Raw genomic sequence first — 23,048 nt, forward strand, 5'->3', positions numbered from 1 at the left:
GGGGGGAGTAGAGCTGATCCTGCGCCTAGGGAATGCCTGGCCTGCTCCCCACTCCCAGCAGGGAGCGCCGGAGACCTCCCACCGAATGCACTTCTCTCTGTCCTCACTCACCGGGCCTCCTAGTGGCTCCCAGGGGCTCCCCTGCCCACCACATACCTGGCTGCCCAGTGTGGAGGGAGAGCTGGGCTCTGACCCGTGAGAGCAGCCTGGTGATAACCCCCTTGTCTCTCTCACTTTTAGAAGAAGGTGGTTTGAGGAGGGCCTGAAGAGGATGATGGGTGATCTGGATAAGAACAGAGACCAGGAGGTGGACTTCCAGGGGTATGCTCTCTCCCTTGCCCTCGACACTATCATGTGCAAACGACTTCTTCCAGGGCTCCCCCAGCACAGTCCTGATGTAGAGCTCGTGGTTCCCTCCATGGGTTTCTTGGGGCCAGGAGGACTCTCTATCTTTTTTAGTTTTATACTCAGTAAACGCTTTTGCTTGTTGACAATATTTTAATTGCTCAGTGATGCCCTGTCACCTGGCTGGCTCAAAGACTCAAAGCTTCTTTCTTTTTTCTTTCTTTCTTTTTTTTTTTTTTTTGTGGTACGCGGGCCTTTCACTGTTGTGGCCTCTCCCGTTGCGGAGCACAGGCTCCGGATGCACAGGCTCATGGGCCCAGCCGCTCCGCGGCATGTGGGATCTTCCCGGACCGGGGCACGAACCCGTGTCCCCTGCATCAGCAGGCAGACTCTCAACCACTGCGCCACCAGGGAAGCCCCTCAAAGCTTCTTTTGTTTTGAGCTGTCTCCCTTTCAGTCCAAGATGATATAATGCCTTTAAAAATGTTGTGGGCTTCCTGTGTATCAACTTATAATTCACTTAATTAGACAAAAAAGCATATCTACAAATTTCTTTGAGACTGGCCCTCTGTACCTTAGAGGTAGAGAGCTGTTAGAAAATGCCCTTATGATTCTTGAAGGCCCCTCTTGCCTGAAAGAGACACACTGCTAAAATTATTAGAAGTCTTATTGGTGTTTTTTTTGTTTGTTTTTGTTTTTGGCTGCGTTGGGTCTTTGTTGTTGTGCATGGGCTTTCTCTAGTCGTGGCAAGGCGGGCTACTCTTCGTTGTGGTTCACGGGCTTACTCATTGCAGTGGCTTCCCTTGTTGCGTAGCACGGGCTCTAGGCATGCGGTCTTCAGTAATTGTAGCACACGGGCTCAGTAGTTGCGACGCATGAGCTGTAGGGCGTGCGGGCTCAGTAGTTGTAGTGCACAGACTTAGTTGCTCCGCAGCATGTGGGATCTTCCCAGACCAGGGATTGAACCTGTGTGCCCCTGAATTGGAAAGCAGATTCTTAACCACTGCGCCACCAGGGAAGTCCCTAGAAGCCGTGTTGTCTATCTGAGATCTGAGAATTGCCCTTTAGTCTTTTTGAAGTTTCCATGAAAAGATCTCATCTTTGACTTTATCTTACCCCTGAGGCCCTTTTTGTTGGCAGGGCCATGGATTTGATCTTTGCCCTGAGGCCATTTATTACTTTGAGAGCCATTTATTACTTTGAGAGCCATTTGCTGCCTGGAAAGACTGTCCTGGGCCCTCTATATTTCCTCTAAATTCCACTCAGAATTGAAGAGTTCCTTCTTTAGTTCATCTCTTTCTTCTCATATTTTACCATAGGCAGCCAGAAGAAGCCAATTGGCATTTTCAGTATTCTGTCCAAAAATCTCCTTAGCCCATCCATGCGTTCATTATGTAATCTTTCTATTTTCCATGTTACCATGGATAATAGTGTTTCCAGACATTCCACCACTACATAATAGGGGTTGCCTTTTCTTCAGTCTCCAGTAACAGTTTTCTCACTGCCCTTCAAATTATTACTAGCAATCTTCTTGAGATCCTTCTACCTTTCACCCATGGCTTTGTCCCAAAGCCAAACACCTGCTTTAGGTTTTTGTAATAGAAGCCTCTTTCTCTTTCAGGTCTTTGATGAAAGATTCATGGAGCCAACTCATGCTGATTTTCTAAGCTTTTCCTACCACTTCCTCTATCACTACACCTAGGTTTCCATTTGGTCTGCATCCCAAGATACATCAGGGGACAATTTGACTAAATATTTTGTCATTTCATAACAAACGTCCTTGACTTTCAGCCTGCACATATTGGGTCCTCATATCTCACTGTCTTCCCTCCTCCACTTGGTCAATTCCACATTTTATTTTATTTTATTTTATTTTTCTCGGTACGCAGGCCTCCCACTGCTGTGACCTCTCCCGTTGCGGAGAACAGGCTCCGGACACGCAGGCTCAGCGGCCATGGCTCACGGGCCCAGCCGCTCCGCGGCATGTGGGATCTTCCCGGACCGGGGCACGAACCCGTGTCCCCTGCATCGGCAGGCGGACTCTCAACCACTGCGCCACCAGGGAAGCCCCCAATTCCACATTTTAGATTCTTTTGTTTGAGGACTCCGCTTTATGAATTTATTAAGCTTTGAGTTGCAGATCACCTGACTAACAGTGGCTTTAATTGTCTTACATAACAAGACATCTGAGACAGGCAGTTCAGGGTTAATTCAAGGTTGGTTCAGGGGCCCAGAGATGTCATATGACACCTATTTTTTTGCTCTGTAATCTACAGCATGTATGCCTTTTCCCTCATGCATGTTGCTTCATGATCACAAGATGGCTGCTCTACCTCCAGGTCTCACTGTCCATGTTCCAGGCTAAGAGACAGAGGAAGTATAGGGTGCAGAAAGCTTTTCCTCTAGAGACTTTGCCTTTTTATTATACAAGAAATACTCTCTCCAAAGATTTCTACTTACGTCTCTTTGGCCTTAACTATGTAATATGGCTGTGACCAAGTATTTTTAGCTGGGCATGTTGACACTTTGAAAGAAAAGAAAAAAGGTTTTAATAATAAGGAAAGGGGGGGATGGATAGCAGACAAGCAATAGACAATATTTTTCTGAATTGTTTTTTTACTTTTCTTTCTTCCCTGGGAAGCTCTGATGCTTGGGAACTGCCTTCAGAGTAGCTCAGAAAAGAGCTCCCCAAAGACAGAAAGGAGTGAGAAGGTTCTGGGACACACTGCTTATTCTCACTGTTCCAACTGCATGTCTGGGGCTGATGAGGCAAGGCTGGGCAGGCCCTAGCAATGAAAAGAGAGAGGCCCACTTTCCTAATATCCTATAGGAAAAGGAGCCGGTGAATATAGGTCAGGGACTCATCATAATGGTAATTAACGTTTCCACAGCAGTTCCCAAAGCTTCTTTCACGCTCACTGTCACTTCAGCCTCATGGTAACCCCCAGTAGAGCTATCATTAGGCCCTTTTTACGGATAAGGAAACCCAGAGGAAGCAGCATCTGCCATTCGTGGAGCATTCCCTCCGGCCAGGCTCTCTGCTAGGCCTGTTCTAGCATCATCTCATTGAATCCTCACAGCACTTGGATGAGGGATGTGTTATTAGTTTCTGCGTTTCACAGAGGAGGAAATAGGGGCTGGGAGAGGTTAAATGAGTAGTGTTGGGACTTGACCCAGGTTGTAAGAAAGGGCCTCACCCCTCTGGGACACGGGGGTGGCAGCTTGGGCCTTCCTCCCCTTCCTCCAAAGCCTTGGAGATGAAGGGGACCTGGCTGGGCAGAGTCCAGACGCTCTTGGTGTCTCAATCCTGAATCCGCGGGGAAGTGGGTCCACTTGCTGGTGATTGTGCGACTGTAGTCTGTTTGCTCACAGTGGATCCCGGCTTCCGCAGGGGCTCAGTTCCAGGTTCTGGGGCTGTTCTGGCTGGTAGATACTGGCATGGGCTGGCTGCCTCTGGAGTTTTCCCCGGCTGGCTAAGCACCCAATGGGACTAATTTCGTTCTGTATATTTGACAGACTAACAAACACGTGACTTTCTTAGCTGGTCTCAATAATCTTCCCTCATCCTGCCCCTTCCTGCAAATCTTCCTGCTGAGGCAGAGACGAGGAGGGTCCAGAAAATGGTGCTGTACAAAGGCCCGCTGGCCGGATTCTCTCTTACTTCCCCCTGGAACTGCGGCAGGGAGGAGAGCCTCAGGGATCCATATGTCACCTCCCATAGTGTCCTACTGTCACTTTGCTCTTTGTTCTTTTGGGTCTATCCCTGCAATCTGTTGACCCTCCAAGAAAAGAGAGACTGAAGGCAAAGGTGGATTCTGAGGCAGGGGAGTGACTGAAATAGGGCTCCCCATGCTCCCATCTTTGCTCCCCTCTAACTCAGTGCTCCCATCCAGGAAATGGGCAGTCAGGCATTGACTTGGTCCTCAAAAGACCAAGGAGAGCCTGTAGGTCTAAGCCCCACAGGCTCTCCTTGATCCCAGTTCAGATCCTCTCCCCACCCCCATCCCCTAATTCTGTAGCAAAGGCCTCCCTGGCTCCAGCCTCAGTAATCAAATACCCCCTCCCACCCTCTCCCTACCTTGGGCTCAGATGATGAGAAAGGAGATGAATCAGTGTGACGAGGTTCATTGACCCCCATGGGGCTATGAGATTGGGGTGGTGTCACCCTGTCCCTCGAGTCCAGGTCCTTTTGGCACAAGCACATGAATGTCCAGATGCTCTAAGACACTTCATCTTATTTCTCCCTGAGGTGCAGAACCAGACACTGACTTTCATGGCGCAAGGTGGTTTCCCAGAGGCTCTTGTAAGGTGATGGCGGTGATAGTGGGGGACAGAGGCAGGGAGAGAGGACGGGAGAGAGAGGGACAGTCCTGCCGGGTCAGAGAGCATCTGCTCCCACCCTCCCTCCCTCATGCTGCTCCTGTTGGGGAGAGACCCTTACCTTCCACTTGGGGCACACTTCTCTGTAGTCAGCTCTCCATCTGCAGTGGAGCAGCACGAGTGAGAGGCCAAGGGTGTTGAGCTCCACTCCCAGGTAGAGAATCAAGTGGACAGTGTGGACAGCAGAGGGTGGGAAAGGAAGAGGATGCTCCCTGTCTGGGCCTCGGAGGGGCGGCTAGTGTCGTGTGCATTGGGGGGATTCAGGGTAGATGCTGGTGAAGAACTCCCAGCAGGGCAGGAAGATTCCAATCCCTGTAAGAACAACTTGGGAAAGCAAGATAAGAAAGGCTGCAGCTCTGCCTCTAGCCTGTGGGGATGCAGAAGGCTGGGCAAAATGACCTGGGGGTTAGGCGGGGGAGGAGACTTGGTTCTCTCCCTGCTGCCCCCATCGAGGGGACTTAGCCTGTGGCTGTTGAGTTAGACTCCGAGACCTCTGCCCTGACACCGTCCACAGGACCAGCAAGTGATACAAAGCACTTTCACATCAGAGTCTCAGGGTAGGAATCTTCCAAATCCATTTTGGAGGCAAAAAATTAAGGCCCAAACAAGGTAAAGGACATGCTCGGGGTGGAGGCAAGAGGGTGGTGGATCTTGGAGTGAGGGTCCAGTAAGGGTTCTTCCCACGACGGTCCTCCAGCCCCAAAGCGCCTGCACCCAGACCTCTCCGTCCACCCACCCGCCCCTCAGCTGTTGCCTCCCTGGGGGAGCTCCTGCCTTCTCTGCACCCCACCTCAGTCGGAGCCTCTCCTAGTGGCAAACAAAGTGAGGCATCCCAGAGGGGCGTGGCCAGGCTTCGAAACAGCAAAGGCTGGGGGGATAAGGACTCAGGCTGGGAACAGGCTGCCCAGCCCTTCCCTGACCATGCATATAAAGTACCCCAGGCCCCACCACCATTTTTCCCCCTTAGCCCTGCTTTATTGTTCTTCCTGGCATTTATGTCGCTGGTCTATCATACATTTATTTACTTGTTACCGTCTGTTGTGTGCATTAGATGGTCCTCTCTACAGAGCTTGGCTTTTGTCTGTTTTGTTTATGGCTGTACCTCCAATGCTTAGGACAGGCGCCTCTAAATCTTCACATGAAAAATGAATGGCTCTCACCCTGCCACAAATTAGTTGTGTGACTTGGGCAAGTTACCTACCTCTCAGTTAACATTTATGCCCTTACCATGTGCCGGCGCTATTTATCTATGAGCTTTGTACATAGAAAGCCCTTTAAGCCTCACGGCAATCCTATGAACCGATGACCATTATTCTCCTTGGTCATTGGCAGGTGAGGAAAATGAGGCCCAGAGAGGTGAGGTGACCTGCTTAAGGGAGGTGGCTGTTGGCAGAGATGGGATGTCACAGGTGGGAACAAGGGCTTGACCTAGAACTGAATGAATTGCTGGTCCACTCTGGCCTCTGCTTCTGTCCCCTACTCTCCATAATTCCTTGCCTAGAAAACAGGGTTAATCACAGCCCTCCCTTCCCTGCCCCCCCCACTGTTCGCTCCCATCACCCACAGGGGCTGAGTCTTCGGGGAGGTGATGGCACAGTTGAGGTTCGGGGGCAGGGGGCCTGGGAAGAGGCCAAGGTGTCATGAGCTCTCTGGCTGCCCCACAAGTATTAGGGCTTCTTCAGAGGCCTGGGGGTTGACTCCTCTTCCCCTTCCCACACTCTTCTGGTCTTGGGTTCCCTTTCTGTGAAGTGGGGAGGGGTCTCTCAGGCCCAGGGATGAGGGCGGGAGAAGTGATACGAAGAGATTTCCGTTTCTGGCAACATGGTGGTCTGTGTCAGCTCCGGCTAAAAAGAAGACAAAAAGTGCTGGATAGAATAAAAACATCTTTTTCAAAGCGTTGATGAGCTCACAAGGCATTAAGGAATGGGATCAAAATCTTAGCGGAAGCAGACTCCAGGAAGTGAGTGGGGCACTGGGGCCCCTCATGCCCTGAGGGCGTCGGCCAAACTGAGCCAAAGTGACCTTTGGCTTTGACAGAGTGTGGAGTGAGGAGGGGCTCGCTTGAGGAGGGGAGGCAAGGGGGACACCCCACATAACGCTGAGACCCCAGAGGGCTACACGCTTAAGCCAAAACCAGAGGAAATCTACCCCCACCCCACGGGAGTGCAGGGAACTTGGCCTTGGTGCTGAATGGAGCCACGGAGGACAGGAAACAGGCCTTAGGAGCTCGAGCTCCAGGCCACCCTGATGTGAGTCTGAACTAGGGGAGGAGGAGGGGCACCAGGAGAACACAGCCTAGACTTCTGGAAGCGCCCCTAGGAGCAGCACACCTTCCTCCCGGGCCTCAAAGACATCCTACGGGTGACCTTCCCAGGGAAGCAAGCAGTTCTCTGCCCAAAGCATCCAAGGACCATCGATCTGGAGATCAGTCAGCGAGGGTGTCTCGCAGGCTCAGAGCTCTCACCGTAAATGAGGGGGCTTAGCCAGGGGCACGCCAAGATCCCCTCTGGCAGAGGGATTCTCCGGGGGTGAGGCGAAAGTGTGTCCCCACTTTGTCTTCTTCTGGGGTGCCTTTTCAGGGTGAAGACATAGGGGATGGCTGTGATATGAATGACCTGTCTTCTCTAACCAGGCTGGAAGGAGATGGGTAGGAGGCTGTGCCCGGATCCCAGCTCTGGGGGAGGGCAGAGGGAAAATGACGAGGTGGTGGTGTCTGCAGCCCAGACGGGGCCTTTGATGGATGCATGGCAAGGTGGGCGGGTGGGGTCTGTAATATGGGCTGCCAGGGAAGGAGGCAGGGGAGCCCCTGGGGGCATCCTCAGCTTGACCTACTTGGGCCCCCCATAACTGCTCCCTTCCTTCCTCGGGAGGCTACACGTAGGGATGCCCTGTCTCTAGGCTCCTCCAGCTGAAACGCCAACACCTGTGGTGAGTGCCGGCTGCTTAGGTCCTGTCCTGGGTGTCCGGCAGCTCTAGGTCTGTCTCCTGGCCCAGGGTCTGGGCTTTTGGGGGCAGAGGGATGACCACAGAAGGGACTGATGAGGTGAAGGAAGTCAGATACGATGGGTTCAGGGGTTCCCTTGTACAGTGAGGGGCTGCTGGGGAACCTGGGTTTAGGGGGTGTGCAGAGCTGAGGTCTGGCGGAGGGGTCGGGGCAATGGGCTTAGAATGCTGCTGTTGCCCTCAGTCAGCTCCCCCTTCGCCCACACCTTCCCTTCCTGCCAACGGGTTGAGATGGGCCAGGGCTGTGGGGAAGAGAGGATTCCCTCCAGTCTCCAAGCACCGAGCTTCTGACAAAGCAACAGTGGTGGCGCCAGGCAGGCTGGCAGGAGCCCAGAAGGGCAGCTCGGCCCCTCTGAGGTTCCCTATTCCTTGCGATCACGGCCCTTTCCTCTCCTGGGAACCCGGAACCCTACTCTAATCCTGGGCTGTCACAAAGCGTTAGACCCCAGGCAGCACTTAACCCCATTCTTCTTCCCTCTCAACCCTGACCATCTACAGGGCCTGGCAGAGAGTAAATCATTAGGGAGAGGGCCTTGGCCCAGGCTGCCTCGTGCTGCAGGACTCCTGTCCCCTGGGGGCACCAGGAGTGAGTCACTGGGCTCACATGGAAACAACACATGCCTTCCTGGCTGCCTTAGGATTTTTCCAGGCTGGAGGTGTCTCCCAGAAGGGCGGTGGGAGGGGCCCGTGGAATGGGGGTGAGTGAGCAATTCTGGGAAGCGCTTCCCCTCTAACAGAATGGGGTACCCCTCTGCAGAGCCTTCTGTCTCAAGAGCCCCAGAGGTCAGGGGGATGGCCTCAGGGAGAGCAGATTACAGATTGGTACATACCTGAGCTCGCTGTCTCCAGAGACCAACTGGTTCAGGTCCCTGACTAGGCCTGTGAGGGGGGAGTAACCCTATTTTACAGATAAGGCACCTGAGACCCAGACAGGGTAAATGGCTCATCTTCCGCTGCACAGCTAGTCAGAGGCATAGAGCGTCGCGGCAGATTTTCCTTTCGTTGCAGCTTCCCTGAGTTCAGCACAGGAGGGATGGTGATGGGGTCGTGGTGAGGCGGTGGAGGTTCTTCTGAGACCTGACTCTCCCTGAGAAGGTCCAGCTTCGCCAAGGGCCTGAGGCCGGGAGCATGGGGCAAGGGTGCTCCCTTGTGCAGGAGCTCTGGGGTCCTGAGGGCGATGAGGCTTCTAGGGCCAGGGGGCTGTGTCTCAGAGGGTGCTACAGAGCTGGACTGGGCGTCAGATGAGAAAAGCTGGAGAGAATCAGGGAGTCCTCAGGCACCCCCAGTGTGCGGTGTGCAGGTAAAGGGTGGGCACCTCTCCCTGAGGAGTTTGCAGTGAGGTTGGGCAAATGAGGCCTCTGTCCAGAAATAGGGGGGCAGTCGGGAAATAAATGAGGAGGGGCTGGTGTAGTCAGGGAGGGCTGCTCAGAGGAGGGGGAGCTTGTGGGGTGGGAAGGCTGCAGGGGATTAAGTCAGGTCTGGGTGCATTCCCTGGGACGACGCATGGAGGACAAAGTTGAGCAGGGGGTCTGACTCGGCCTCTGCCGTGAATCACACCCTTGTTCTTCCGTGACAGTAACGATGGCGCCTCTGGAGCAGGCCGTGGCTGCTGTTGTGTGCACCTTCCAGGAATATTCAGGGCCCTGTTGGAGACAAGTAAAACTCTGCCAGGCAGAGCTCAAGGAACTGCTAGAGAAGGAGCTGCCCACCTGGACCCCGGTGAGCACCTGGGGTGAGTCCCCATGGGAAGCACTGCTCGGATTCTGCAAAGAAACACCTGGAGACGAGCTCTGAGCATTGGACAGCAAGCGGGTGGAAGCTAGACTGTGGGGAGGGGATGCTGGGAGGGAGACGGGCACAGCAGGAATCTCAGTTTCCTCATCCGCAAAGTGGGAGGATGAACATGTCAAGGGCTGCCTGGCCTGGCTGTTGGGAGGACTGAGCGAGGGCTCTGTGAAGAACCCCTGACACAGGGTTGGCACTCAGTAGCAAGTAGTAGGTGCTCTATAAATGATCTGAGAGAGAGGATTTGGGAGGGAGATTGATACCGGTGAATGGTCAGAGCAGGGAGGCTGAGGTTGGCCCCCAGAGGGGTGTGGGTTGGGAGGGCTGGGACCCCACAGGAGGGGAGGGAGGGAAGCGGGATGTGCGCACCAGGCTGTTCTGCACTCCTCACCCTGCCATCCCCGCCCTGCACAGACAGAGCTTCGGGAGTGTGACCACAATAAGTTCATGAGTGTCCTGGACACCAGCAAGGATTGCGAGGTGGACTTTGTGGAGTACACGTGCCTGCTTGCCTGCCCCTGCGCCTGCTGCCGTGAGTACTTCAAGAACTGCGCCCTGGCCCCCCACTGCTCCCAGTAATGGGCGGGGCTGCCATCGGAGGGTAGGGGTCTGGGTCTGCTCCGGACCTGCTCCATCTCTGCCCTGAGGTCATCCTGGGCATGTCAGCTCTCCCTCCTCCCCCTCCCCCCTCCTTTGTCCCCTCCCTCTAGAATCTCCCAGGTTTGCCCCTGGTATGTTAACCCCTTTTACCCATGAGTCTAGGAGACGTGAGGGGACCTTCCCTGGGACCACAGCCAGTGACCTGTAGAACAGCCAACCGCTGACTCCCCACTGTGGCCCATGATGGACGAAGGCTGTCAAGGCCCAGCAGAGTGTGTGAGGGAAGGAGACCACGGTGGGAAAGGGCCTATTTTGCTCCTAATAAAGAACTGGCATCCCTTGGCTCGGTTTGGTTCTTCTGAGAGGACAGCCGGGGCCTGGGAACAGAGTCCCGCTGAGGCTTCACTCCCCTCTGGCCTTTTCCACTGGAGGACAGGAGGCTAAGGGCACTTTCAGACCTCGCAGAAATGAAATGGTCTTAACGTCCTGCAGGAGGGGGTGGGGTCAACACGGGAACAATGTCCATGGGAGGCTGGTGTGTGTGTGGGTCTCTCTCTTTCTCTGGGGTGTCTCTGAAGGAGAAGCTCCCTTGGGGACTTCCCTGGTGGTCCAGTGGTTAAGACTCCACACCCCCAATGCAGGGGCCCTAGGTTTGATCCCTGGTCAGGGAGCTAGATCCCGCGTGCCGCAACTAAGACCCGGCGCAGCCTAAATAAATAAATAAGTAAATAAATATCGTTTTTTAAAAAAAGAAGCTCCCTTGGGCTGTCTAGGAGGGTGAGAGGGTACGGAACTCAGTCCACTGGACAGGATGTTCTGAGGGGAGGGGAGGGCCGTAGTGGAGGGGGTGGCTCTGTTCCCTGCCTGGGGCTGTGGGAGCCCAGAGTGCAGTACTAATAGGATTAGGGTGTCTGAGGTCCAACTAGGGTGTTTCTCCCTGATGTCGGGGGTGCCCTACATTGGAGGGGGAAGGGGAGACCTGCAGGCCGACCCCCTCCCTGAAGCCACAGCCACCTGAGGGGCTTCACATCCCCTCTCCTGAACCTCTCTCAATCCCTGAGTTCATACCCTACCCTGAGAGGTTCCCCTGACCCCTGCCTCCCCCATTCTGTGCTGTATCACCTCTAACTTTCCACCGCAACTTGCCCTCTTCATTCCTGATGCCCATCCTAACTCTAAATCCCCCTTCTGACACCCTCCTCTTTCCCATGTGCTCGTGGTCCCGTCAGTCGATCCCTGAGACCCGAGGCCTGACGCCCCCTCCCCATTCCATCACTCCGTCATCCAGGTCCTTTCTCCACAGATGTGTCTGTGGGGGTCCCGACGCCTCCTTTGGGTGTTAGCCTGTTCCCCCTCCCAGACCCCCCAGCTCCTGTCCTGGGCCTCACTCAGCATGGTAGAAAGCCCCCTTGGGAGGGGAGAAGGGCAGTGTGAGCTGTCCCCAGCACTGAACCTGGGGTCCCCTCCCTGCCTTCCAGGGCAACCCCATTCCAGGACCACCTCCCACCTGTCACCCCCCACCCCTTAATCCCCTTTCCTTTATGCCGGCTGCCTAGTGGGACCACTCCCTCCCTGTCCCTCATGCCCCAGGCACAGCCTGCCCTTCCCCCAGCTCCCTAAAACTCAATCTGAGCTGCGTACACCCACCCACTGAGGCCCCTGCCTGTGCCCACTGGGGCTCTCCCATTGTCCATGTGTGCGTGCCCACAGCAGGAAGCTGGGTTTCCAGGCTGGCTGGTGGAGGGACCCGTAGCCGTTACCACATCGGCCCAGGATAGGAGGGCTATCTCCCGCTCTTCTCCATCCCCCGACATGGGCAGGGCCTGGCCAGGGGTATAAATAGGTCAGACTGCAGGGCTTCCCCCACTCTTCCTCTCTCTCCAACCCTCTCTCTTCGGCACTTCTCTCTTGGCCTGGTGAGTTGCGGTCGCATGGCTGGCACGCAAGTGGTGTGCAAGGGGTGTCAGGCCGAGGCTGGGGCAGGAGAAGGGGAGGCTGGTGGGGGCCAGATGTGCTAAGTGGGTCCAGATGTGAGATTCCAATGTGGAGGCTCTGGGGAGGGATGTGTGTGTGTGCACGTGCACGTGTGTGTGCATGCAAGAGAGAAAAAACAAAAAGTGTGCAGGTGGCTGAGGGGGAGCTATCGGAGCCGTCCTGTGGTTCTGGGGCTTGCACGCGTTGTTGCTGTAGCATGTTTTGGGGTGCGTGTGACTGGGGGGTATGCATGTTGGCTTGTGTTTGCTGGGTTGCCCTAGCCTGTGCGTGCACACTCACGGGGTGTAGGAAGCACAGTGAAGGCAGAGGGCGACGGCGGGCTTTTGTCTGGTTGTGTCCTAGGAGACTCTGCCCTGCACGCAGCAGCCTGACCCAAGGGAGGGTGGCGTCCCCATCCCTCCTGCATCTGTGCCCCTGCCACCTCACCCTGCGCCTCCCCATGCTAGGCGCTAGGCCACTGGTTTTTTCCGCTACAGGGCCCTGGGCAGGCTGCCAGCAGCCTCACCCAGCCCAACGACCCAGCCCAACGCTTGGAGGGAGAAGAATGGGCTGGGGTGGGGCTGCTGTAGACTGAGCATGGGAGTGAATGGACCGCATGAGGGGTGAAGAAAGCGCTCTTGTGGAGCTGGCTGTCCAGAACGCAGAGTCTGTGCCCCGGGCCCTGCAGGGGTTCGCTGCCCCAAGCACGAATTTCCCATTGTGCACACCCATCCGCCAGGAGCCGAGCCCCACTTTTTGGGCTGCCTCTATGGTGGGAGCACCAAGTGCTCCCTGAGGGATGGGATTGGGGTGGGCATTCTGAATACATAGCCGGGGGTGGGGTGGGGAAAATTAGGGTGTCTCTGTGACCCTGCCCCCAGATCCTGACTGCCGGCATGGCGTGCCCCCTGGAGAAGGCCCTCGATGTGATGGTGTCCACCTTCCACAAGTACTCAGGCAAGGAGGGTGACAAGTTCAAGCTCAACAAGTCTGAGCTGAAGGAGCTGTTGACCCGGGAGCTGCCCAGCTTCTTGGGGGTGAGTGATACAGCCTGGGAGGCACCTGTTTTCTGCGAAGCATTAGCTACAGCTGGCACCTATAGCTGTCGATCAGCCATCTTGCTGAGACGGGCAAGTCGGGGCAGAGAGCTTGCTCTGATTGCCTGGGGTGGAAGCACAGTGAGTACCCACTGCTCACTTCCTGGCTCTCTACAGAAAGATGGCTGAGAACAAGCCGGTAGGCTACGGGTCAGACTCTGCCAGGTGTTTGCACAACTTAACTGGAGGTAAACTGAAGCTCAGAGAGGCTACGTAACTTCCCAAGGTAGTCCGTGTATAAAGCCGAGATCCATGAGCCAGGGCGTTCCGACGCTTGCCATCACTACAGCAATGAACAATTTTTATTTTTTACGATTGTATGAAAATTGTGTGTCTTCTTTTTTTTTTAAATTGAAGTATAGTTAATTTACAATGTTGTGTTAGTTTCAGGTGTACAGCAAAGTGATTCAGTTATATATACACATATATATTTTTTCAGATTCTTTTCCATTATAGGTTATTACAATATATTGAATATAGTTCCCTATGTTATACAGTAAATCCTTGTTGCTTATCTATTTTATATATAGTAGTGTGTATCTGTTAATCTCATACTCCTAATTTATCCCCCCAACCCCAAACCATTTTTGAGTTTCTATTTGGCTTGTGGATGTGAAGACACAGTTGTGGAGACCCTCATACACCTACAGACTCCCCCTGAGCAATCGCAGATGCCATCCACATCAACCTTTGTGTAGTTTATACATTGCTTTCATGACCATTGTCTAATTGGATTCTTAAAATGACCTTGGCAGAAGATGCTGTGGTCCCCTTTATCCAGTTGTACCCAGGTACTCAAGACTTCTTTGTCTGAGGGGTGGCCTTCCTCCAGCCCTAGCCTAGCCCCTAGGGCTAGAGGTCCAAAGCTGGGCCCCCCAAGGAGTGGCTAAGCCTTCTTGGGCTCCCATCTGGAGGTGCAAACCTGGTCTAGTCCTAGCTCTGGCCACTCCCACACCCGCCCTGCCCGGCCCCGACTTCTAGTTTCTACCTGCAGCCTCTTCTTCCTGCAGAAAAAGACAGATGAAGCTGCATTCCAGAAGCTGATGAGCAACCTAGACAGCAACAAGGACAACGAGGTGGACTTCCAGGAGTACTGCGTCTTCCTGTCCTGCATCGCCATGATGTGCAACGAGTTCTTCGAAGGCTGCCCTGATAAGCAACCCCGGAAGAAATGAAGTCTCCTCAGATGTGCGGGGTGGGGCCTGCCGGCTGGGGTCTTCCCTGTTGGCGGTGGGCACAGAGCCTCACACTGGCTCCTCCAGATGTGAGCATGATACTAAACAAGTTCAATAAAGATTCTTGAAAGCTATGAGGCTGATGGTCTGAGAGACTCTGGGGGCGCTGGGAGTTGAGCTGTGGTTTTGTGGCAAGTGGAGAGCAGACCAGAGAAGGTGGGAGATGGATGTGGGTGACTGTGCACATGTGTGGGGGACAGAGTTGACTGTGGATGGAGCGGAAGGCAGGGAAAGGGACCCCCAGAGGCTTGGAACGGTAGGATCTTGGCCAGGGCACTCAACCATCCCACCTCCCCAACATTGCCTCTGGCAGGACCTCTGAGTGAGGCTGGGATGGGATCGAAGATCACATCTGCTCCTGGTTGGGGTCCGGAATGGAGTGTGGGTGCCCTGGGGGTGGTGGGGGAAGGGCTGAGTCATGGGGAGGAAGTAGTGAGGCCAGAGTGGGATGGGGAGGAAGGCTCAGTCCTGACATTTACGGCCCAGGTGCTGCCTGCCACCCCTTCCAGTGCCCTGGCTTCAAAGCCCAGGGATGGATGAATCCTACCATTCCACAGTCACATCAGGGAGGTGATGTGGAGGAAGAGAAACCACAGCATGAGAATATCATCCTTCCCTAACTCCCATCTCTGTCCCAGGGGCCCTAGGACGGGATTCATTACCAGTTAGCTGTCATGTTCCAACAGAGGAGGACAAAGGATCTTGGGAGGGATGAGGGAAGGATAGTGGCTGGGGTGGGAGGGAGGGAGGTGGTGGGAGGTGACCATAGTTTTGGAGACAAAGTTCCAGGCATAGGAATCCGATAAATGAAGTTGAGATTTTTTTCCCCCCAGAAAATATCAGGCATGGTATTAGTTCTCCTTAGGTTGAAGCCAACAGTTCTAGCCTGCAGTGGGTGGGATTGTGGTTAGTTTCCAGGTCATGCCTGGGTGGTACAGGGATCTTCAAGGAAGAGGTGAGTAGAGGGCAGGTCCAGAGGCAGGGAATGTCTGGTTCCCTTGACTTTTCTAGCTTTCCCCTTTCCTTCTCATCAGATTGTGTTTTTGTCTCAAGTTTCAGAGGAGTGGGGTGGGTGACTCAGATGTTCCCTCAGAGTGTGACTATAGAGACTTGGGTAGAATTTTGATCCAGGAAAGAGTTTGCCACTTCCCCCTTCTCCCTCCCCCCAGCCCCAGTCTGCCCATCTTCCACGGAGTGCCCTGCCCTGGGCCTCCTCCTGCATCACTCCCTACTTCGGAAACTCCTGTTGCTTAGTGACCAGTCCCTGCTGCCTCTCTACCTTGGCAGCTGGGGGTGGGAGTGGAGTGGGGGGCAGCGGGGACCACCCAGGCAGGCTAGGGTGGGGCTGCAGCAGTAATAGGTGCTAAGCCCCTAACTCCATTCTGTTCTCATACTTGGACTGGTTGGTGGTAGAACAATGTCTGAGTCTCTCCTAGGATACAAGCAACTCTCCCTGATCCCCACCCTGAACCAGTTCCCCACAGTCCACAGCCTCTACCCCATCACCCAGCCCTATCCTTCCCTGATCTCTGCCTTAGTCCCTGATTCTCAGTTCTCCACTCCAAGAGTCTCTGACAATTCTTTCCCATGGTGATGAGTGAGGTTTAGAAGAAATCATTCATTGAAAAGCCTTTTAAAAATCTTAGGCTCCGTACTTGCTGATGACCTTGACTATGCCCTTGGCAGGAAACATCTTCCCCCACTGACTCCCATCTTGAGATGTCTGTTCTGCTTTTGGAGTGGGTGGGAGGGCCCCAATGCGGAGAGTGGCCTAGGGTATGGGTGGACACCCTGCATTTGTCCTGTACCTCCTGAATAGCCTTTCCAGGAAGCCTGGCTGTTGACCCATCAGATGGTGAGTTCTGGTTTTTGGTTGGGAAGACAAAGCTTCCAGGACTGAAGACGTGTGTGCCGTGGTAAACTCAGTGTGCCCCCCCCGCCGTCCCATCCTTGTTTGGAAACAAGGAAGGTGAGATTGGCAGAGGGGGTTTCTCCCCACCTGTGTCCCAGGAGGCTCTGACCTGGGCCTCCTTGTCTCCGGCCCCTTTTTATTGGCCCTCTCTCTTCCCTGGTTCCCTGGGGACTGGAGCAAGGGAATTAAAGTCAGAGACCAGTGGGAGGGAGTCTGCTTCTGCTGCGTGAGTTCTCTGGCTCTCTCCTTCCTTGGAGTCCTTCCTGCTCATTTATATGGTGGGGCAAGCTGGGCGATGAGGCCACAGGGTGACTAGCTCTGGTGACCTCCGCCAAGGAAGGCCGGGCCCGATGAGTGGGCACGTGTTTGGAGAGAAGAGGGCAGAGTATTTGGAATCGTGGCCCTGGGGGTGGAGGTGGGGATCAGAACCAGCCAGGATGCTGCTGCAGATGCCCAGAGGCCTCGCCTTCCACTGTGGTCCTGGTTGAGTCTCCTGGCAGTGGGGAGAGGCTGAGGGTTTGGGGTGGTAAGAGATGAATTTCAGGTCCAGTTCAAGAATCGTCAGGTGGGCTTTGGTCTGTAGGTAAGAGGCAGCAGCTTCTTCCTCCTTTCCTTGCTCCGGACTCAACACAGATTTACCTGTAGCCCCCAGGTTCTTGGGTGTTGGCGCCTTCCTGCCTAAGAGGGAAGTGGTTTCCAAGCTGAGTCACGGGAGCTCCAGCTGCTTCTTCTCTTGGGCGGGTGTGGCTGTGCTGATGGACTGGGGGGCCCCATTCAGACCCAACCTCTGGATCCAGCTCTCAGAATGACCCTGGAGGTTTCAATAGGCCCATCCCCTTCGCTGCCTCGTGGCTGGTCTGTATGTATAGTTCTCTGGGCCAGAGGCTGGACCAGCTGGACAAGTCCTGGCACCCCTCCCCGACTTCCTGTTGAGATCTTACCTTCCAGTTCTAGCCCCAGCCTCCTCCAACCCCTGGACTCTCTCTTTGCCCTGTCCCCCACTTCTATAATGGGACACTCCCTGATATTAGGTGATTCAGGGACCCGGGCCAAGGAGGGTGACTTGGGTGAGGACGGCCTCTGGAAAATGAGTGCCCAAGATGGACTGGGCAGGGAGAAAATCCTGACCCTTCACTGGCTCCACCATCTGTCACCAGTTCTTTTGGGGAGGCCATCCTGTCACCCCTCTGTCCCTAGACCCCTTTTTCAACATCTCCTAAGCGGGAGAGTGTGCAGTGTCCTTCCGGCCTGGTCAGTCTCACTGCTCCTTGGTTCTCACTACAACCTGTCTTGAGACACTGGGGTCCACTTGGGAGATTTTGATCTCATCGTGGGTTCCAGTAGCTGGTCCTTGAGGGAGAGGCTTGGAGGTGGGCTAGTGCTGGGGGGAAGCAGAAGGTCCAGCTTCCTGGGCAATGGGATCTTTTCCTTTCTCTTCAGCCCCCAGAACTGCACACCATGCTGGAGACGTCTTTGGAGAAGGCCCTGACCACTGTGGTCACCACTTTCCATAAATATTCAGGGAGAGAGGGCAGCAAACTGACTCTGAGTAGGAAGGAGCTGAAGGAACTGATCGAGAAAGACCTGTGTCTTGGTGAGGTAGGTGTCGGTCCCTCCCCTGCACCCCAGAGTCCCAGTGCTCCGTGCTCCGTGGGCACCGTGGGGGAGGGGACAGAAAAAAAGAGGAAGCACTGATGCCACCCCCGAGGGCTTCCCAGCATGAGGTGGGAGGCCCAGCGTGAGGGGATACACACCTACCCGCAGGGTACACTAGTCTCAGCAAGGACAGGATGGCCAAAGGGTACAGACAGAGACCCAAGGAAGAGGGTGAACATCTTGGGCCGCGCCTGGGGATGAGTCAGGTCTCACTGGGAATGGAGATGGGCAGTGTCTGGAGGGTGGACCTCAGCGTGCACGAAGGTTTAGAGAAGGAGATCAAGGAAACTTCCATGTTGAGGCGCGGCTCTCACAGCTGTGGAGGCTGTGCAAGGGATGGAGTGGGGGTGGGCGAGGTGATTCAGGGGTCCAGGTCAGCTGTGCACAGCTCAAGGGCAGGGCCCCCGCCTGGCTCTCCTCCATGTACCCGGCACGTCTGGGGCTCTCAGCTGGTGCTGACACGGGAACCAAAAGGATCCTTCTACTAGTTTGTGAACACAGTTTGGAAGGGGGAAGAACAGATTCTTACCAGATGGAGATGGTGGGAGGGAAGCAACTGACAAAGGGAAAGGCCTATAAGGTATTCATTATGTTATTATTACAGTTAAAAAATAAATTGAGGCTCAGATATGTTATGTAACTGTCTGAGGACACCCAGCTAGTGAGAGGCTGGAATTCCAGCCCGGGCCCATGTATCAACCTCCCTCGTTCCTTTAAAATCGGCCTGTGGGCCTCTCCTGTCGCATCTTGAACCCTAGTGGGCCTCCCCAGAGAGAAGCTCCACCTAGTGTGTCCCTGTGGACAGGGAACCAAAGCAGGCGTGGGTGTCACCAGGCCTCCCCTCTGGCCTTCCTGACAAGCTCTCTGCATTCTGGAGTTAATGAGGACAGAGGGAGGGGCCATGGGTCCAGCAGGGTTAACTACAAGGGGACAGAGGCCCTGGGGAGGGCCTGGCTATAACAGGAGCCCAGACTGGGGACAAGGGTGGCGTCACAGAGACGCTGTTTCCATCTCTATGTCCCGAAGTCCTGTCTCCTGTGGAAAAGTTGGAGGTGAGGGCAGTGAAGGGGAGAGGGCAGGATGTGTCTGTATTTTCTTTCTGTTCCCCCTGAGGGTGCTGTCTCCATCCTCTTGGTGGAGCTGGGCTGGTTGGGCAGGGGACCAGACAAGGAAGAGGACTGGGTGGCAGGCACTCGCTCCATGCAGCTGTCCTGCAGGGGCGGGATAAGGCTTGGATCTCGCTTAGTGCCACACAGTCACCAAGCCGTCTCTATTAGGTGTTGTACGAAATCTAGCTTATTATTTCTCTGCGTGGTAGAAAGTGTCGAGGGGAAGGGGGCTGCCCTAGCCTTCCTCTTGTAATTTATTCCGATTCAGGAGTCAGGTCACTGAGCTCTGCCTGGTGGCACCCTGTGCTGGGTGTGGCCTGGGGGGAGACTCTGGGGGTTGAGATGCTCCGCTGCTGACTCACCTGGGGATCAGCCTGAGGCTGCCTTCCCAGGGGTCAGGGCAGGGCTGGGAGGGGTGGCTGACCTGTCTCTCTACCTGGGCCCTCGAAGAAGATGAAGGAGAGAAGCATCGATGACCTGATGAAGAGCTTGGACAAGAACAGCGACCAGGAGATCGACTTCAAGGAGTACTCGGGGACTTCCCTGGTGGCGCAGTGGTTAAGAATCCACCTGCCAATGCAGGGGACACGGGTTTGAACCATGGTCCTGGAAGATCCCACATGCCGCGGAGCAACTAAGCCTGGGCGCCACAACTACTGAGCCTGCGCTCTAGAGTCCACGAGCCACAACTACTGAGCCGTGTGCCACAACTACTGAAGCCCGCGTGCCTAGAGCCTGTGCTCTGCAACAAGAGAAGCCACCACAATGAGAAGCCCGCGCACCGCAATGAAGAGTAGCCCCCACTCGCCGCAACTAGAGAAAGCCTGTGCGCAGCAATGAAGACCCATCGCAGCCAAAAATAAATAAATGAATAAACAAATTTATTTAAAAAACCAACAAAAAAGCAAACAAAAAAAGGAGTACTCGGTGTTCCCGATCACGCTGTGCGTGGCCTACAACGACTTCTTCCTGGCGGACAACCAATGACTGGGCCCTGGCCCCTGACCCCTGCAGCTCCTCTCACAGACCCTCCGTGGCCCCTTGCCTTCCTCTCCCTCCCAGATGGACCCTGCTTCAGCCTTCCCCTCCAGCAGAGGAAATAAAGGTTTTTGATTCCAGGTGTCCAGGGCTGGTTTGGAACATTCTTGTCCACCTTGGCTGGGGGTGGGGTGGGACCAGGCAGAGCTTCTCCTTAAGTGGGTGGGCAGCCTCTGGGTGTTCACGTTCTGGGTTTCCACCCCACTTCCTGTTCTTCAGTGCAGACGTGACTAATCTTATCCAGGCTTAGTTTGGCCCTCCAGGAAAATGAGGAAGTGGGGCCAGGCTTTTGCTTGCCTCCAGGGAATGCTGCAAATATGCAGAGAAAGCTAAGGGGGAAAGTGCTCTGAGAGTGAGGACACTGGGGGTGGCTGGGATGCGGTCCCTGAGGGCAGTGGTGGACAGGCCACTCTGACTTGCCACCAGCTCACAGGAGGCCCCCACTGAGGACACTGGTAAGAAGGGGGAGTCTGGCCTTGACCTCCACACCGGCCCCCTTTCCTTCTCCTCTGTTTCCCCCCCAGCAACAAGCCCTACCATCATCTCTGGGATCCAGGGCTTTCTGCTCTCCCCACCTCCCTCCCCGTATCAAAATCCTTTCTTGGGAGAGGATCTGACAGACTTTGCATTGGAGGGTAAATCACTAATGACACTTACAGGGCTTGACTCAGGTGTGTGTGTGTGCACTTTAATGGGCAAGAGGCTGCGGGTGGAATTCAGGTGGGGGGATGGGGGAAGGGATCGAGGGTGGTGGTATTTTTCCCTGGGGGGATGTGTGTTCTAGGTGTCCTTTAAATCGTATCCTGTAGACCACTGGCTGCTCCCCGTCCTTCATCTAGGGTTCGCCCCCGTTTCCCCCGGCGCCGGGGAGCGGCACCCTTCTCCCCGCCCTTCCCCCCCCCCACACACACACTCTGACACTGCCCGGCTCTCCGCCTCCTCCTCTTGTCACATCGCGACGGGGGGCAAACTGAGTTTTGGAGATTAGGTGGGAGCTCGAGGTCACTGGGCTGGTCGCGATCTCCCCTCGGCGCCCCCGCCCCGCGGAGCCCCGAACAGCCCAGGGGCAGGAGGCGTGGAAAGTTTTGGGGCTAGGATGTTGTGTAAAGGGCGGGCAGGGTGGGGCGCGGGCGGGCAGTGGGCGGCCGGCCTCCCGGAAGCGCCGCTATAAGGCTGGCGGGCTGGCCACACGGCCATCCCCCTCGGCCGCTCCTTCTCGCTTCGCTGCAGCCGCGGTGAGTCCTCGCTAGGCAGGGCAGCCCCCGTCCTTCGGGGCCAGCCCGCCCCGGGTTAGTCCGCCCGCATCCAGACTGGGGCCGGCAGGGAGAGGCGGGAGCGGCCGGGCCGGCCCCGGGCTAAGGCACAGTGGGGTGGCTCCCCACTGTGGCCCTTCTGGGGTTGGGAGAGTGAGTCCCAGGGTGTGTCCGTGCCGCAGTGTGTGGTCCTGTGAGGCTGTGTGTGTGTAGGGCTGGGTGTGCAGCCTCCACCCTGACTCACAACATATTCCCCAACTTTTCTTGGAACCCCTGGAAGACAGTTCTCCGCTGTGGTTCTATTTGTTCCTTAGAATTCTTGAACAACCTCTGCTCTTGTCCTCTGTAGGGCACTCACCTCTTGGCCTTAGACTCTGCCCTCTCCCTCCTCTACAAGCCCTGGGCTGTCTCCTGATGTCACCTGACACTTAGTGGTTTGGCACGGGTAGTCAAAGGGAGTTGGGGGCGGGGGTGTGGGTGAGTGAGAAGGCCCTGCTGCCCAGGGCGCTGAGCAGCCTCTCTGCCCTCAGCTCTGAGCCCAGCCTTCAGCCATGGCGTGCCCCCTGGATCAGGCTATTGGCCTCCTGGTGACCATCTTCCACAAGTACTCCAGTCAGGAAGGTGACAAGAACACCCTGAGCAAGAGTGAACTGAAGGAGCTGATCCAGAAGGAGCTCACCATTGGCGCGGTGAGTGACCCTCCCCAGGCCCCTTCTCCCCACCTCTCGCCCTTTAGAAGCAGGATTCGGAGAGGGTGAGGTGCCAGGTACATGGCTCAGGCTTACCCACATTCTGGGGCCCTAGACCATGTGCCTAACTGGACCACTGGTCCACACCCCTGAGGGGCTGGGAAAACTGGTAGCCTGGTATTCACTCCTCCTGAGTGAGGAACAGAGGAGAAGTAAAGCCAAGTGAACCCAAAGTGGGCTTGGATCTTTGGTGACAAGTGAGCACAGAGCCATTTGTATGAGAGGGGGCTGCCTGGGAGGGGGAAAGGCAGAGAACCCAAGGTCTCAAAACCACTGAGTCTGGATTTCCCATTCTAACACGTTAGAAGCTGCAGGATGCTGAAATTGCAAAGCTGATGGACGACCTGGACCGGAACAAGGACCAGGTGGTGAACTTCCAAGAATATGTCACCTTCCTGGGGGCCTTGGCCATGATCTACAATGACATCCTCCGGGGCTGAAAATAAATTGGGAAGGTGGAGACACCCTCCAGCTGGCCTGTCTAGTGGTGGGTAATTGTACAATAAATTTTTTTTTTTTGGTTAAATCTATCCCTGTGTCCTGGCTTCCCAATGATTTCCGTTTCCTCCTCTGCTTGGTGCTACATCGCCACCAGAGGGTTTTCTCACAGTGACCTCTGGGAGTGACTCAGTGACTCACCAGGCCAGGGGAGCTGGTGGGAGGGTCCACAAAATGGCGGATGCACCCTAACAAAGCGGTTGTGAGCTCATTAAGTTGCCTTTATGTGAATTAGAAAAAGATGCCCACTCTGGGTGAAGCCATCTTAAGGAAAGGCTCAAGTGGTCCCCCGTGAAAGGGGTTCTGAGATGGGCTTGGAGAAGGAAATGGTGCTTGAGCCAGGATGTGATGAGTCCAGAGTGTGGCAGAGATAGTCCTATCAGGATCTCTGAAGACAAAGACGTGTTTTTCCTC

The 23,048-nt window shown here is 55.2% G+C and overlaps 4 protein-coding genes across 6 annotated transcripts; all 4 read left to right on the plus strand.

The window, feature by feature from the left end:
* Nucleotides 1-8,448: 8,448 nt before the first annotated feature.
* Nucleotides 8,449-10,092, plus strand: S100A3 (S100 calcium binding protein A3). Its single transcript, XM_030841800.2, has 3 exons — nucleotides 8,449-8,550; nucleotides 9,305-9,447; nucleotides 9,928-10,092. The coding sequence occupies exons 2-3, from the start codon at nucleotides 9,310-9,312 to the stop codon at nucleotides 10,090-10,092; spliced, it is 303 nt and encodes a 100-aa protein (XP_030697660.1). The 5' UTR covers nucleotides 8,449-8,550; nucleotides 9,305-9,309.
* LOC115844561 (protein S100-A4) lies at nucleotides 9,938-14,481 on the plus strand. 2 transcript variants are annotated; one of them, XM_060286695.2, is made up of 3 exons: nucleotides 9,938-10,045; nucleotides 12,969-13,124; nucleotides 14,195-14,481. In XM_060286695.2, exons 2-3 carry the CDS (start codon nucleotides 12,984-12,986, stop codon nucleotides 14,357-14,359), a joined length of 306 nt encoding a protein of 101 aa, XP_060142678.1. In that variant the 5' UTR covers nucleotides 9,938-10,045; nucleotides 12,969-12,983; the 3' UTR covers nucleotides 14,360-14,481. The 2 variants fall into 2 exon arrangements, with proteins under 2 accessions (XP_060142678.1, XP_030697662.1); XM_030841802.3 differs by lacking the exon at nucleotides 9,938-10,045 and adding an exon at nucleotides 11,994-12,029.
* A 2,655-nt stretch (nucleotides 14,482-17,136) lies between these two features.
* S100A5 (S100 calcium binding protein A5) lies at nucleotides 17,137-19,693 on the plus strand. Its single transcript, XM_030841894.2, has 3 exons — nucleotides 17,137-17,190; nucleotides 17,772-17,930; nucleotides 19,547-19,693. Exons 1-3 carry the CDS (start codon nucleotides 17,137-17,139, stop codon nucleotides 19,691-19,693), a joined length of 360 nt encoding a protein of 119 aa, XP_030697754.2.
* A 791-nt stretch (nucleotides 19,694-20,484) lies between these two features.
* Nucleotides 20,485-22,666, plus strand: S100A6 (S100 calcium binding protein A6). 2 transcript variants are annotated; one of them, XM_060286713.2, is made up of 3 exons: nucleotides 20,485-20,589; nucleotides 21,918-22,076; nucleotides 22,442-22,666. In XM_060286713.2, exons 2-3 carry the CDS (start codon nucleotides 21,939-21,941, stop codon nucleotides 22,574-22,576), a joined length of 273 nt encoding a protein of 90 aa, XP_060142696.1. In that variant the 5' UTR covers nucleotides 20,485-20,589; nucleotides 21,918-21,938; the 3' UTR covers nucleotides 22,577-22,666. The 2 variants fall into 2 exon arrangements, with proteins under 2 accessions (XP_060142696.1, XP_030697753.1); XM_030841893.2 differs by lacking the exon at nucleotides 20,485-20,589 and adding an exon at nucleotides 21,256-21,369.
* The last annotated feature ends 382 nt before the right edge of the window (nucleotides 22,667-23,048 follow it).

Source organism: Globicephala melas, chromosome 1 (assembly GCF_963455315.2).
Source record: "Globicephala melas chromosome 1, mGloMel1.2, whole genome shotgun sequence".
NCBI classification, from domain to species: domain Eukaryota; kingdom Metazoa; phylum Chordata; class Mammalia; order Artiodactyla; family Delphinidae; genus Globicephala; species Globicephala melas.